The following is a 12,967-nucleotide window of genomic DNA, read 5'->3' on the forward strand; positions in this document are numbered from 1 at the left end:
ACGTCACAAAAAAGTTGAAGGGATCACCTTTCCCAGAGATATGCGCCACCAATGGCCGTACATAATACATTATCATGAGGACACTCTGGCCACGGGTGGAAGCCCAGATTGCCCTTATTATGATCCGCCTATGCCTACGGGTCTTCGCTGCTCTTTGGCCTTACCCCACACATGCGCACTACATCAATTTTCTCTATCCTCGGCATGGCAGAGAGTAGTTCGCCTGGGCAGGAGTGCGATGGCGGACACTGTGTAGTGACGTAGGCCGTCATCCAGAAGACGCAGAGAAGGTGGACGACCATGAAGAGAGGAGGCGCAGTTTGCCTTCTATAGCCTCTGTGTTGCTGTCTACAGAATGAGCTGAGGATCTATCAGCAAGCCCGCTGTGACGGAATGACTGGAGGGCTTATAACTTTTTCCATCCTTCTTTTCTTGAGCTCCTCTCGACTTAATTCTGACCACAAACCAAATAAAAATTGAATGTGCAGGGGAACAAAAGTCCTGTGAAAAACCTGTGTAAAACTTTTATTAAAACCCAATTGCAAAAATTATTTTAGCCCTAAATATATGGATCAAGGTACAGAAAAAAAAATCCTAAATGTGGAACACCCCTTTAAACTTTTTTTTTAGGCAGATTTATGAGCAGTCTATTTGTCCCAATGGGTGACCACGACTACCAATCAAATTACAGCTCTCACCAGGCTAAAACAGGAAAATGAAAGCAGCGTCCTGATTAGTCGCCCTTCATTAATCCCATTCCTTTCACGTTGGACACAGCCAAGACGCCGTAACACTCGCATACAACCTGCGCTACACCGACACACTGGAGGTCTGCACGCCCTCAACAAACATGGCCGCAGCTACCTTCGGGGATTGCTAGTCACGTGAGCGTCTACTTATTCTACGTCAGTACGTCGCTGGCGCTAATATAATCTGAGATTGGAAAACATTGATGACATTCGGCTTCCACCTCGAATAAGCAAGAACTACATAGGAGCCATAATAAGACACACAACGGACAAGCCGACACGTGGGCGGAGCTCGGCGGTGCAGCGGGGGCCTCACGTGATCGTCTCCGTGAGTGGGCGTGGCTTCCGCTAGAGGAAGCGACGGCTGGAGCGATAGAGGGCGGGGCTGGTGAGGTTGCTGTGTGGAAGGAAGGCAGGTGATGGTTCCTGGCGCTGAGTACACCGTTACTGCACGGGAGTAGCCCGGGTGGCACACTAGGCTCCTAGCCATGGACTGAGGAGGCTGTGCAGCGTGATCTGCTCACCGCAGACATCATGGGCGCCAAGGAGTCCCGCATCGGGTTCCTCACATATGATGAAGCTGTCAAAAGAGGTGAGTGAGGAGGAGACTGGGGAAAATGGGAGCCCGGGTGGTAAGTGACGGGTAGCGATCAGGAAGTGCGGGTGATCAGAGTGACAGGTGATGACGCGGTATGGAAAGGTCAGTGCCAGGCTTCTGTCAGCAGGGCATAGCCTGTGGGCACCCAGTGTGTCAGTGCCAGGCTTCTGTCCCTGTGGGTACCCAGTGTGGCAGTGCCAGGCTTCTGTCAGCAGGGCATAGCCTGTGGGCACCCAGTGTGTCAGTGCCAGGCTTCTGTCCCTGTGGGTACCCAGTGTGGCAGTGCCAGGCTTCTGTCAGCAGGGCATAGCCTGTGGGCACCCAGTGTGGCAGTGCCAGGCTTCTGTCAGCAGGGAACAGCCTATGGGCACCCAGTGTGTCAGTGCCAGGCTTCTGTCAGCAGGGCATAGCCTGTGGGCACCCAGTGTGGCAGTGCCAGGCTTCTGTCAGCAGGGAACAGCCTATGGGCACCCAGTGTGTCAGTGCCAGGCTTCTGTCAGCAGGGCATAGCCTGTGGGCACCCAGTGTGGCAGTGCCAGGCTTCTGTCAGCAGGGAACAGCCTATGGGCACCCAGTGTGGCAGTGCCAGGCTTCTGTCAGCAGGGCATAGCCTGTGGGCACCCAGTGTGGCAGTGCCAGGCTTCTGTCAGCAGGGCATAGCCTGTGGGCACCCAGTGTGGCAGTGCCAGGCTTCTGTCCCTGTGGGCACCCAGTGTGTCAGTGCCAGGCTTCTGTCAGCAGGGAACAGCCTATGGGCACCCAGTGTGTCAGTGCCAGGCTTCCGTCCCTGTGGGCACCCAGTGTGTCAGTGCCAGGCTTCTGTCAGCAGGGAACATCCTATGGGCTGTCAGTGCCAGGCTTCTGTCAGCAGGGAACAGCCTATGGGCACCCAGTGTGGCAGTGCCAGGCTTCTGTCGGCAGGGAACAGCCTGTGGGCACCCAGTGTGGGAGTGCCAGGTTTCTGTCCCTGTGGGCACCCAGTGTGTCAGTGCCAGGCTTCTGTCAGCAGGGAACAGCCTATGGGCTGTCAGTGCCAGGCTTCTGTCAGCAGGGAACAGCCTATGGGCACCCAGTGTGGCAGTGCCAGGCTTCTGTCAGCAGGGAACAGCCTGTGGGTACCCAGTGTGGCAGTGCCAGGCTTCTGTCGGCAGGGAACAGCCTGTGGGCACCCAGTGTGTCAGTGCCAGGCTTCTGTCAGCAGGGAACAGCCTATGGGCACCCGGTGTGTCAGTGCCAGGCTTCCGTCCCTGTGGGCACCCAGTGTGTCAGTGCCAGGCTGCTGTCAGCAGGGAACAGCCTATGGGCTGTCAGTGCCAGGCTTCTGTCAGCAGGGAACAGCCTATGGGCACCCAGTGTGGCAGTGCCAGGCTTCTGTCGGCAGGGAACAGCCTGTGGGCACCCAGTGTGGCAGTGCCAGGTTTCTGTCCCTGTGGGCACCCAGTGTGTCAGTGCCAGGCTTCTGTCAGCAGGGAACAGCCTATGGGCTGTCAGTGCCAGGCTTCTGTCAGCAGGGAACAGCCTATGGGCACCCAGTGTGTCAGTGCCAGGCTTCTGTCAGCAGGGAACAGCCTGTGGGTACCCAGTGTGGCAGTGCCAGGCTTCTGTCAGCAGGGAACAGCCTATGGGCACCCAGTGTGTCAGTGCCAGGCTTCTGTCCCTGTGGGCACCCAGTGTGTCAGTGCCAGGCTTCTGTCAGCAGGGCATAGCCTGTGGGCACCCAGTGTGGCAGTGCCAGGCTTCTGTCAGCAGGGAACAGCCTGTGGGAACCCAGTGTGTCAGTGCCAGGCTTCTGTCAGCAGGGCATAGCCTGTGGGCACCCAGTGTGGCAGTGCCAGGCTTCTGTCAGCAGGGAACAGCCTATGGGCACCCAGTGTGTCAGTGCCAGGCTTCTGTCCCTGTGGGCACCGTGTGTCAGTGCCAGGCTGCTGTGAGCAGGGCATAGCCTGTGGGTAACTCATATGGTTAATGACAGGCTGTTGTGAGCAGAGCACAGCCTATGGGCACCCAGTGTGGTCAGTGCCAGGCTGCTATCAGTAGGGCACCGCCTATGGGCACCCGGTGTGGCAGTGTCAGGCTGCTGTGAGCTGGGCACAGACTATGGGCACCCTGTGTGTTTAGTGCTAGGCTGCTGTAAGCAGGGCACAGCCTATGGGCATCCAGTGTGGCAGTGACAGGCTCCTGTCAGTAGGGCACAGCCTATGGGCACCTGGTGTGGCAGTGTCAGGCTGCTGTGAGCTGGGCGCAGACTATGGGCACCCAGTGTGGTTAGTGCCAGCCTGCTCTGAGCAGGGCACAGCCTATGGGCACCCAGTGTGGCAGTGACAGGCTCCTGTTAGTAGGGCACAGCCGATGGGCACTCGGTGTGGCAGTGCCAAGAGACCTTAAGGAGGGCACAGCTTATGGGCACCTGGTGTGTCAGTGCCAGGCCGCTGTGAACATGGCACAGGCTATGGGCACCCGATGTGTCAGTGACAAGCATCCATAAGGAGGGCACAGACTGGGCATCCAGTGTGGCAGTGCCAGGGCTGTGTGCCTGCAGCAGGATGCTGCTTGTTTGTTGTCTGCCTCGTCCCATTCTTTTCCCTGTCCATTGATTTCTTGTCCTCTAGAGAGCGGAGGATCTGCAGGCAGTGCCCACTTGTGTAGTCATGTGCTGGCTGTGAGTCTGCACCTTGCCGGAGCCATTATTACCTCGGCCTTTGTGTTCAGTTCCTGCCCAGAGGATGTTTCCTCCATCTATAACCCAACTTTTCCCTCCTTACCTAGTTTTCCTGTTATTACCTTTTCTGTGCTGCGCTGTTGAATGTGCTTTTATTGCTTGCTGTTATCAGCCACTTCTGGCTGGTGAGAGATTATTACAGGGAGTTTCTAATCGTGCTGTTTTCTTATAGAATTAACACATCATGTATAAACTGCTGACTTAGTGGTCCTGTAAAGACTACCGTATATATAAACAACATTTTATTTGATGCTTTGAGTAAAAAATGAGTCATGTTGTCATAGCGACCAATCAAATCCCCACTTTCATTTTCAAACCTACTGGAAGGAAAGGAATCTCAAATTGAATTGGTTGCTAAGGGCGACATGACACTTCCTGTCATCTGTCATCATGCCTGAGGGTTATTTGGGTAGAGTTGTGGCCCATCTCTACAGGCCAACAAGAAAAACGCTGGCATAAAGATCATCATAGTTCTCGGCAGCACATCACCACAGGCAAACAGGAGGGGTGCTGCTGATAACATGATGCAGTGTGGTGGCAAAATGAGCATAGTGGCCATTGTTTTCTCCCTACCACTGTGTAAATGAGCACTAATCACTTTTTATATAGCCCTTTAATGGTCTGTGGTGGCCCCATCTATAAGGCCATATTCACACACTGCAGATTTGTTTGACGTGTCTGTCCTTGCAGAAAGCCTGGTGCCACCAGATGAATGGACCTGGTTTTCAGTCACAGACATGTCTGGAGCAGATCTGCCACGTGTGACTTTAATCGTGCTCTAATACTGGGCAGACCTGTTCTGGAACCTAGTCCTACCTAGTAACCCGCGACAGCATGTTCTCTGCCAGGCGCTATTTTGGAAGCAAGGCTTTTAAGGGTTAATCTTAGCTGGACAGTATGGCGGGTGTTAGTTACAACATGGGGTTGTCCCTCAGCTTCCCAGATAAGGGGCTGTTCACACTGTATAGCTGACACCATTGGGGGTTCTGTCTGATCCTGGACAGAGCCATAGAGTATAATGGCACAGGTGACGTCAGGATGCGCAATGAATTCCTTCTGATTCCCCGAATGTTCCCAGGTACTGGATTTACTGGGCTCAATGGCCTCATGCCTCTGCATTGACATGATCACTGAGCCCAGTGATTGGTTGCAGCGGTCACTTGCAGTGTTGTTGTGCCTTTTTCACTGCAGTCTGTCAACAAAGACTGTTGACAGGCTACAATGATGAGCGAGTATATCAACTTTTGTTATTTTTAACCTCTGCAAGCCAATAAAATGGTCTCATCATTCTTGTGGGTGATTTTTTTTACTGCTTTTATACAGTACCAGTATAATATGGAAGATTTTAAGAAATCGAATGCACGCGCTGCAAAAAGTATCCGCTGCATATAGTTACCTAGTACTTACCCTGTACTTTTCTGTATAACTCCTGTGTGCCGACCTCTACATATGCGCACAATCTCGTATAGAGGCACACAAATGTGATTATTTGTAGCATGCCTTACAAAAATGGACAGAAAAAAGTCACATTTCTCAATCCTGAAAGCCTCAGGGAAGACTGACTAATTACCTCTCTCCATAAATATTTCCTTAGTGAATGAGTTTGGCGGCAGGATACTCGAGGGGCAAAGGGTTAACGTTATCAAAGGTTGCTTAAACATTAGCATTCCTTCAGGTTGTACTTGCAAGGCTTCCAGATAAGAGCTAAGCATTGGAAACTTTTTTTTTTTTTAGTAAAAATAGTGCTATTGTCCATTCTGAACCACCATTGTTCAGCTACTACTCCCCTAAAAGATTAGCTGATTTAAGGGGGCCTCTATTATTGCTATATAATGGTGGCGGGAGGTTGTCTAAACAAGACTCCTCTTTCATGCCTCCACAAGACACGCATATTTCTACAGCTTTTTAAGTGCTTATAAAAATCAAAAAAATTGATTTTTTTTTTTAACAAGCTTTTTTGTCCTGTTATATTTTTTTATTCTTTTACGTGTGTTAATGGGAACCTGTCATCAGACATTGCTATTTACCTGCAACCACAGGGCTAATTTGCTAGTAAGTACCGTTCTGGCTGCAGGTAGAAAATGTAGTTACATTCTCCCTGCAGCCACTTGCTTGCAGTCATTAAGGTGGTGAAGGGAGCTGGTGCAGTGAGCATGTGGTATTCACGCCCCCCACACCTTGACTGACACGGCCTGCTTTGTGGCATTTGTGCAGAGCTGAATGTGAAGAATCAGTTGGACTGATTGCAGCACGCTATGAATGCTCACATACCCCGATAACTGGAAGCAAGCAGCTGCAGGGAGAATTTAACTACATTTTCTCCCTGTAACCAAACATCCAGTTAGATCAGTCCTGGGCATAGTGAGGGCCACATGCTGTCCTTTGGGTGTTCCGGTGCAGACTAGGATAGCCAAAAGGCTGGATTTAGTGACATCCCGCACCACATAGCCTCCTCCATCCCGGCATCTACAAGTAACTTTTTTCTAATTCACAGTACATTCTGGGAAATTGTAGGGACATCATGCTCTGCCCTGAGGGACATGTGTGGGGACATCATACTGAGTCAGTGTTTTTTTTTAGGGTACATACACACGTGGTTAAAATTGTTGGTAATTACAGAAAAACCCACAATGGTCAGAAATAGCTTGAATCTGACAAAAGTAATAATCAATCAAAAATCCATAAAAATGAACAAATGAAAGTCTGGCATTGCTTTTCAACTATGCTTTCACAGAATAAAAAAAAAAATAAAATAATGTGACAGAAGGGACATGATAAATCAAAGTGTGTCCACTAACTAGCATCACAGGTGTCTACAATCTTGGAATCAGTGAGTGGGCCTGTATATAGGGCTACAGATACTGTGCTGTTTGGTGACATGGTGTGTGTCACACTCAACAAGGACCAGAGGAAGCGAAGAAAAGAATTCTCAGGAGATTATAAAGAAAATTATAGACAAGCATGTTAAAGGTAAAAGTTATAAGACCATCTCCAAGCAGATTGATGTTTCTTTGATTACAGTTGCACATATTATTCAGAAATTTAAGATCCATGGGACTGTAGCCAACCTCCCTGGACGTGGCCGCAGGAGGAAAATTGATGACTAATCAAAGAGACGGATAATACGAATGGTAACAGAAGAACCCAGGAAAATGTCTAAAAAAAATTAAAGGTGAACTTCAAGCTCAAGGAACACCAGAGTCAGATCGCACCATCCGTCATTGTATGAGCCAAAGTGGACTTCATGAAATTCTGGATAGAATATTCAAGATGCTGACAATTCCGCGCTCCACCAAAATCAGGCAAGGGAATCACAGAGTTCAGAAGGGTTTACGGTAATACTTAATTCAGGGCTATAAAACTACATGGACGTCCTATCCACTTCCTCAAGTACATAGTCAATATTAACTAAATGGTATTAATCACATATATAGGGTGGGCTGGACATAGAAAAAATGGGCGTCAAACACACCTGTCTGTCTGTAACCCTGGTCTGCAATTAAGACAAGAGAATACTACGATGAAAGTTTTTCAGTCTTAGAAGACTTTTTTATTTCCTTTCTTTTCGATTTTATTTGCAGAAAAATCTTACATTTTAATGTGTATATACCGTATATACTCGAGTATAAGCTGAGATTTTCAGCCCATTTTTTTTTTTTAGGCTGAAAGTGCCCCACTTGGCTTATACTCCAGTCATTGTCCCAGGGGTCGGTGGGGGAGGGGGAGCGGCGGCTGTGACATACTCACCTGCTCCTGGCGAGGTCCCTGCGTCTCCGGTCTCCGGGCGCTTACAGCTTCTTCCGGTTTGAGCGGTCACGTGGTACCGCTCATTACAGTAATGAATATGGACCCGACTCCACTCCCATAGGGGTGGAGCCACATATTCATTACTGTAATGAGCGGTAACGGTGACCGCTCAAAGCTGGAAGAAGCTTCTGGAGACCAGAGATGCAGGGACCGTGCCAGGAACAGGTGAGTATAATGGGGAGGGGGAGCATTGCGCGATATTCACCTGCCCTTGTTCCGGGCGCAGCTCCGTCTGTCGCATCCTCTGCAGTGACGCTCAGGTCAGAGGGCACGATGACGTGGTTAATCCGCGCCCTCTGCCTGAACGTTAGTGCAGAGGACGCGGAAGGCACAGCGGCGCCGGAATGAGGACCAGCGAGTATTGCAAGTTCCGGGGGCCTGAGCGACGAGAGGTGAGTATGTCTTTTTTTTTTTTTTTAATCGCAGCAACAGCATATGGGGCAAATATCTCTATGGAGCATCTTATGGGGCCATATTCAATGTTTGTGCAGCACTGTATGGGGCAAATATTATTATTATTTAATTATATAGCACCATTAATTCCATGGTGCTGTACATGTGAAAAGGGGTTATATACAGGGTTATAGATATTGTTAACAGTAAACAAATTTACAATGACAGACTGGTACAGAGGGGAGAGGACCCTGTCCTTGCGGACTTGCTTTCTTCGGGATAATGGGGAAGAGACAGGAGGTCGGTGTGCTGCAGCAGTGATGGTGGTGAGGCGGCAGCTCGGCGGTGGCGACGCGGCAGCTCTGGTGGTTGGTGACGTGGCAGCGGCTCGGTTGGTTGGTGAGGCGACAGCTCGGTTGGTTGGTGAGGCGGCAGAATGGTTATTGTAGGCTTTCCTGAAGAGATGGGTTTTCAGGTTCCGTCTGAAGGATCCGAGGGGGGTGGATAATTGGACGTGTTGAGGCGTGGAATTCCAGAGGATGGGGGATATTCGGGAGAAATCTTGGAGGCAGCTGTGTGAGGAACGAATAAATGTGGAGGAGAGTAGGAGGTCTTGAGAGGATCAAAAATTACGTGAGGGAAGATATTGGGAGATTAGTTCAGAGATATAGGGAGGGTACAGGTTGTGGATGGCTTTGTTGATCAGTGTTAGTAGTTTGAACTAGATTCATTGGGGAATTGGGAGCCAGTGGAGGGATTTGCAGAGGGGTGAAGCAGGGATGTAGGAAGGAGAGAGGTGGATTAGCCGAGCAGCAGAGTTGAGGACAGACTGGAGTGGTGCAAGGGAGTTAGCGGGAAGGCCACAGAGGAGGGTGTTGCAATAATCGTGGCGGGAGATGATGAGGGCATGCACAAGAGTTTTAGTAGATTGTGGGCTGAGGAAGGGACGGATTCTGGCAATATTTTTGAGTTGGAGGTGGCAAGAGTTTGGACATGCGGTTTGAAGGATAGATCAGAATCGAGAGTTACCCCGAGGCAGTGGATTTCAGGTGCGGGAGAGAGCTTGATGCCGTTTACCATAATAGATAGATTAGGTAGGGGGGATGCGCGAGATGGGGGAAAGATGATGAGTTCGGTTTTGTCTACATTGAGTTTTAGGAAGCGAGAGTTGAAGGAGGATATTGCTGACAGACACTCCGGGATTCTGGACAGAAGAGAGGCGACGTCTGAGCCAGAGAGGTAGATCTGAGTGTCGTCCACATATAGGTGGTACTGGAAGCCATGGGACTTTATGAGTTGTCCTAGGCCAAGAGTATAGATGGAAAAAAGTAGAGGCCCTAGGACAGAGCCTTGAGGGACTCCAACAGGGAGGGGGCGGGGTGAGGAGGTAGTGTGGGAGTGGGAAACGCTAAATGTGTGGTCGGAAAGGTATGAGGCAATCCAGGACAGGGCAAGGCCTTTGATGGCGAGGAAGAAAGAATATGTTGCAGTAGGCAGTGGTCGACTGTCGAAAGCAGAGGACAGGTCGAGAAGGAGGAGGATGGAGAACTGTCTGTTAGCGTTGGCTGTAAGTCATTAGTAATTTTGGTCAGAGCAGTTTCGGTGGAGTGGTGGGGGCGGAAGCCAGATTGGAGGTTGTCAAGGAGAGAGTTAGATGAAAGGTGGGAGGAAAGTTGACCATGGACATGCTGCTCAATGAGTTTGGAAGCAAACGGGAGCAGTGATATGGGGCGATAGCTGGGCATAGCAGTTGGGTCAAGGTTAGCTTTTTTGAGGATGGGTGTGATGGTGGCATGTTTGAAGGCAGAGGGGGAAGTACCAGAAGATACGATAGGTTGAAGAGATGGGTTAGGGCTGGAATGAGCATGTTAGTGAGGTTGGGGAGCAGGTGGGAAGAGATGGGGTCAAATGCACAGGTGGGTGAGGTGTGATTTGGAAAGGAGGCGAGTAAGTTCTCCTTCAGTGATGTTGGAGAGGGAGGTTATTGGGGAAGGGCAGAGGTCTGGTATATGGAGTGGTTGGGGTGGTGGAACAGTAAAGGTTTGCCTTGTTTGGTCGGTCTTGTTTTTGAAGTAGGTGGCAAAGTCCTCAGAAGAGATGAGGGGAGTTGGAGGTGGCAGTGACGGGCGGAGGAGAGAGTTAAATGTGCTGAACAGTTGTTTTGGGTTGTAGGAAAGTGAAGATACAAGGTTAGTGAAATAGGTCTGTTTAGCAGAAGTGAGGGCTAGTTTGAAGGCAAGTGTAGCTTGTTTGAAGGTGTCTGGCAGGCGTGTTTTTTTTCCAACGCCGCTCCGCGACCCTGGATGCTTGTCGCAGTTTTTTGGTGAGGTTGTTATTCCAGGGTTGCCTATTGATTTGTCGCACTTTGCGATGCATGAGAGGGGCGACTGAGTCTATGGCTGATGTGAGGGTGGAGTTGTACAAAGCGGTGGCGCTATCCGTGTTGTGGAATGCAGGTATGGAGGAAAGGGGTAGAGGAGAGTCTGTGAATGTCTAGGCGTGCAAGGTTTCTGCGAGGATGTGGTTGTGGCTGGACATGGGGGGCGGGTGATATCTTTATGGAGCATCTTATGGGGCCATAATCAACGTTTGTGCAGCATTATATGGGGGCAAATATCTCTGGAGCATCTTATGGGGCCTTAATCAACATTTGTGCAGCATTATATGGGGCAAATATCTCTATGGAGCATCTTATGGGGCCCTTATTAACCTTTATGCAGTACTGTATGGGGCGAATGTGTCTATGGAGCATCTTATGGGGCCATTATTAACCTTTGTGCAGCATTATATGTGGCATATTTTAATATGGAGCATCTTATGGGGCCCGCCATAAACTGTATGGAGCATTATATGATGCTCCTGATTCACTATGGATATTCAAAAACTCTTAACCTACTGATATCTCAATTAATTTTACTTTTATTGGTACCTATTTTTATTTTTGAAATTTACCGGTAGCTGCTGCATTTTCCACCCTAGGCTTATACTCGAGTCATTAAGTTTTCCCAGTTTTTTTTGTGGCAAAATTAGGGGGGGGTCGGCTTATACTCGAGTATATATGGTAATTTTTATGCTAACAAATTGAATTTTTAATTACTGTTGTATAGATATGCAACAAATTTACCGTATATACTCGAGTATAAGCCGACCCGAGTTTAAGCCGACCCCCCTAATTTTGCCACAAAAAACTGGGAAAACTTATTGACTCGAGTATAAGCCTAGGGTGGAAAATGCGGTGAATTTCAAAATTAAAAATAGATGCTCCATACTGTTCATTATGGCCCCATAGATACTCCACATAAAGCTGTGCCACATATAATGCTCTGCACTGTTCATTATGGCCCCATAGATGCTCCACATAAAGCTGTGCCATATATAATGCTCTGCACCGTTCAGTATAGCCCCATAGATGCTCCATAGAAAGCTGTGCCATATACAATGCTCTGCACTTTTGATTATGGCCCCATAGATGCTCCATAGAAAGCTGTGCCATATAAAATGCTCTGCACCTTTGATTATGGCCCCATAGATAGCTGTGCCATATACAATGCTCTGCACCTTTGATTATGGCCCCATAGATAGCTGTGCCATATACAATGCTCTGCAGCTTTGATTATGGCCCCATAGATAGCTGTGCCATATATAATGCCCTGCACCTTTGAATATGGCCCCATAGATAGCTGTGCCATATATAATGCTCTGCACCTTTGATTATGGCCCCATAGATGCTCCACATAAAGCTGTGCCATATATATAATGCTCTGCCCCGTTGCCCCATAGATACTCCACATAAATCTGTGCAATATACAATGCTGCTGCTGCTGCAATAAAAAAAACACATACTCACCTCTCTTGCTTGCAACTCCTCAGCGTCCCGTCGTCTCTCTTCACTGACTGATCAGGCAGAGGGCGGCGCGCACACTATATGCGTCATCGCGCCCTCTGACCTGAACAGTCAGAACAAGAGGACGCGAAGACAGAGCGGCGCTCGGCGTGTGGAACGCGGACAGGTAACTATGAGATACTTACCTGCTCCCGGCGTCCCTGGCTCCTTCTCCCGGACAGCTGGTCTCCGGGTGCCGCAGCCTCTTCCTCTGTCAGCGGTCACCGTTACCGCTGATTAGAGGAATGAATTTGCGGCTCCACCCCTATGGGAGTGGAGTCCATATTAATTTCTCTAATGAGCGGTACCATGTGACCGCTGAACAGGGGACGAGCTGCGGCACCAAAGACCGTGGGACGGGCAGGGGGAGCGTCAGGAGCGCCGGGACTAGGTGAGTATGCGACACGCTCTCTCCCCCTCACCCACCGACCCCCACCGCCGACCGTGACTCGAGTATAAGCCGAGAGGGGCACTTTCAGCCCAAAAATTTGGGCTGAAAATCTCGGCTTATACTCGAGTATATACGGTATGTTTGTATTTTAAATATAACTGCAGCGTTCAAGGCACCAGGTGTGTTTGACGCCCATTTTTTTCTATGTCCAGCCCACCCTATATATGTGAGTAATACCATGTGGTTAGTATTGGCTATTTACCTTAGGAAGTGGGCTGGACGTCCACGAAACACATAGTTTTATAGCCCTGAATAAAGTATGCAATTCTTCTGAACTCTTTGATTCCCTTGCCTGATTTTGGAGGAGCGCGGAATTGTTGGCATTTTGAATATCCTATCCAGAATTTCTTGAAGATCCTTCACGGGT

At 49.4% G+C, this 12,967-nt stretch overlaps 1 protein-coding gene across 2 annotated transcripts in view; it reads left to right on the forward strand.

Moving 5' to 3' along the window:
• The first annotated feature begins 938 nt into the window (after positions 1 to 938).
• USP32 (ubiquitin specific peptidase 32) overlaps positions 939 to 12,967 on the forward strand; it is a 278,060-nt gene continuing 266,031 nt past the window's right edge. Inside the window, exon 1 of one of the 2 annotated variants that reach the window (XM_077296233.1) lies at positions 939 to 1,341. In XM_077296233.1, coding sequence (XP_077152348.1) covers positions 1,284 to 1,341 — 58 coding nt within the window. In that variant the 5' untranslated portion in view covers positions 939 to 1,283. The remainder of the gene's footprint in view (positions 1,342 to 12,967) is intronic. The other variant, XM_077296234.1, reaches the window with a different exon arrangement.

This window comes from Ranitomeya variabilis, chromosome 3, assembly GCF_051348905.1.
Source record: "Ranitomeya variabilis isolate aRanVar5 chromosome 3, aRanVar5.hap1, whole genome shotgun sequence".
Classification (NCBI taxonomy): Eukaryota; Metazoa; Chordata; class Amphibia; order Anura; family Dendrobatidae; genus Ranitomeya; species Ranitomeya variabilis.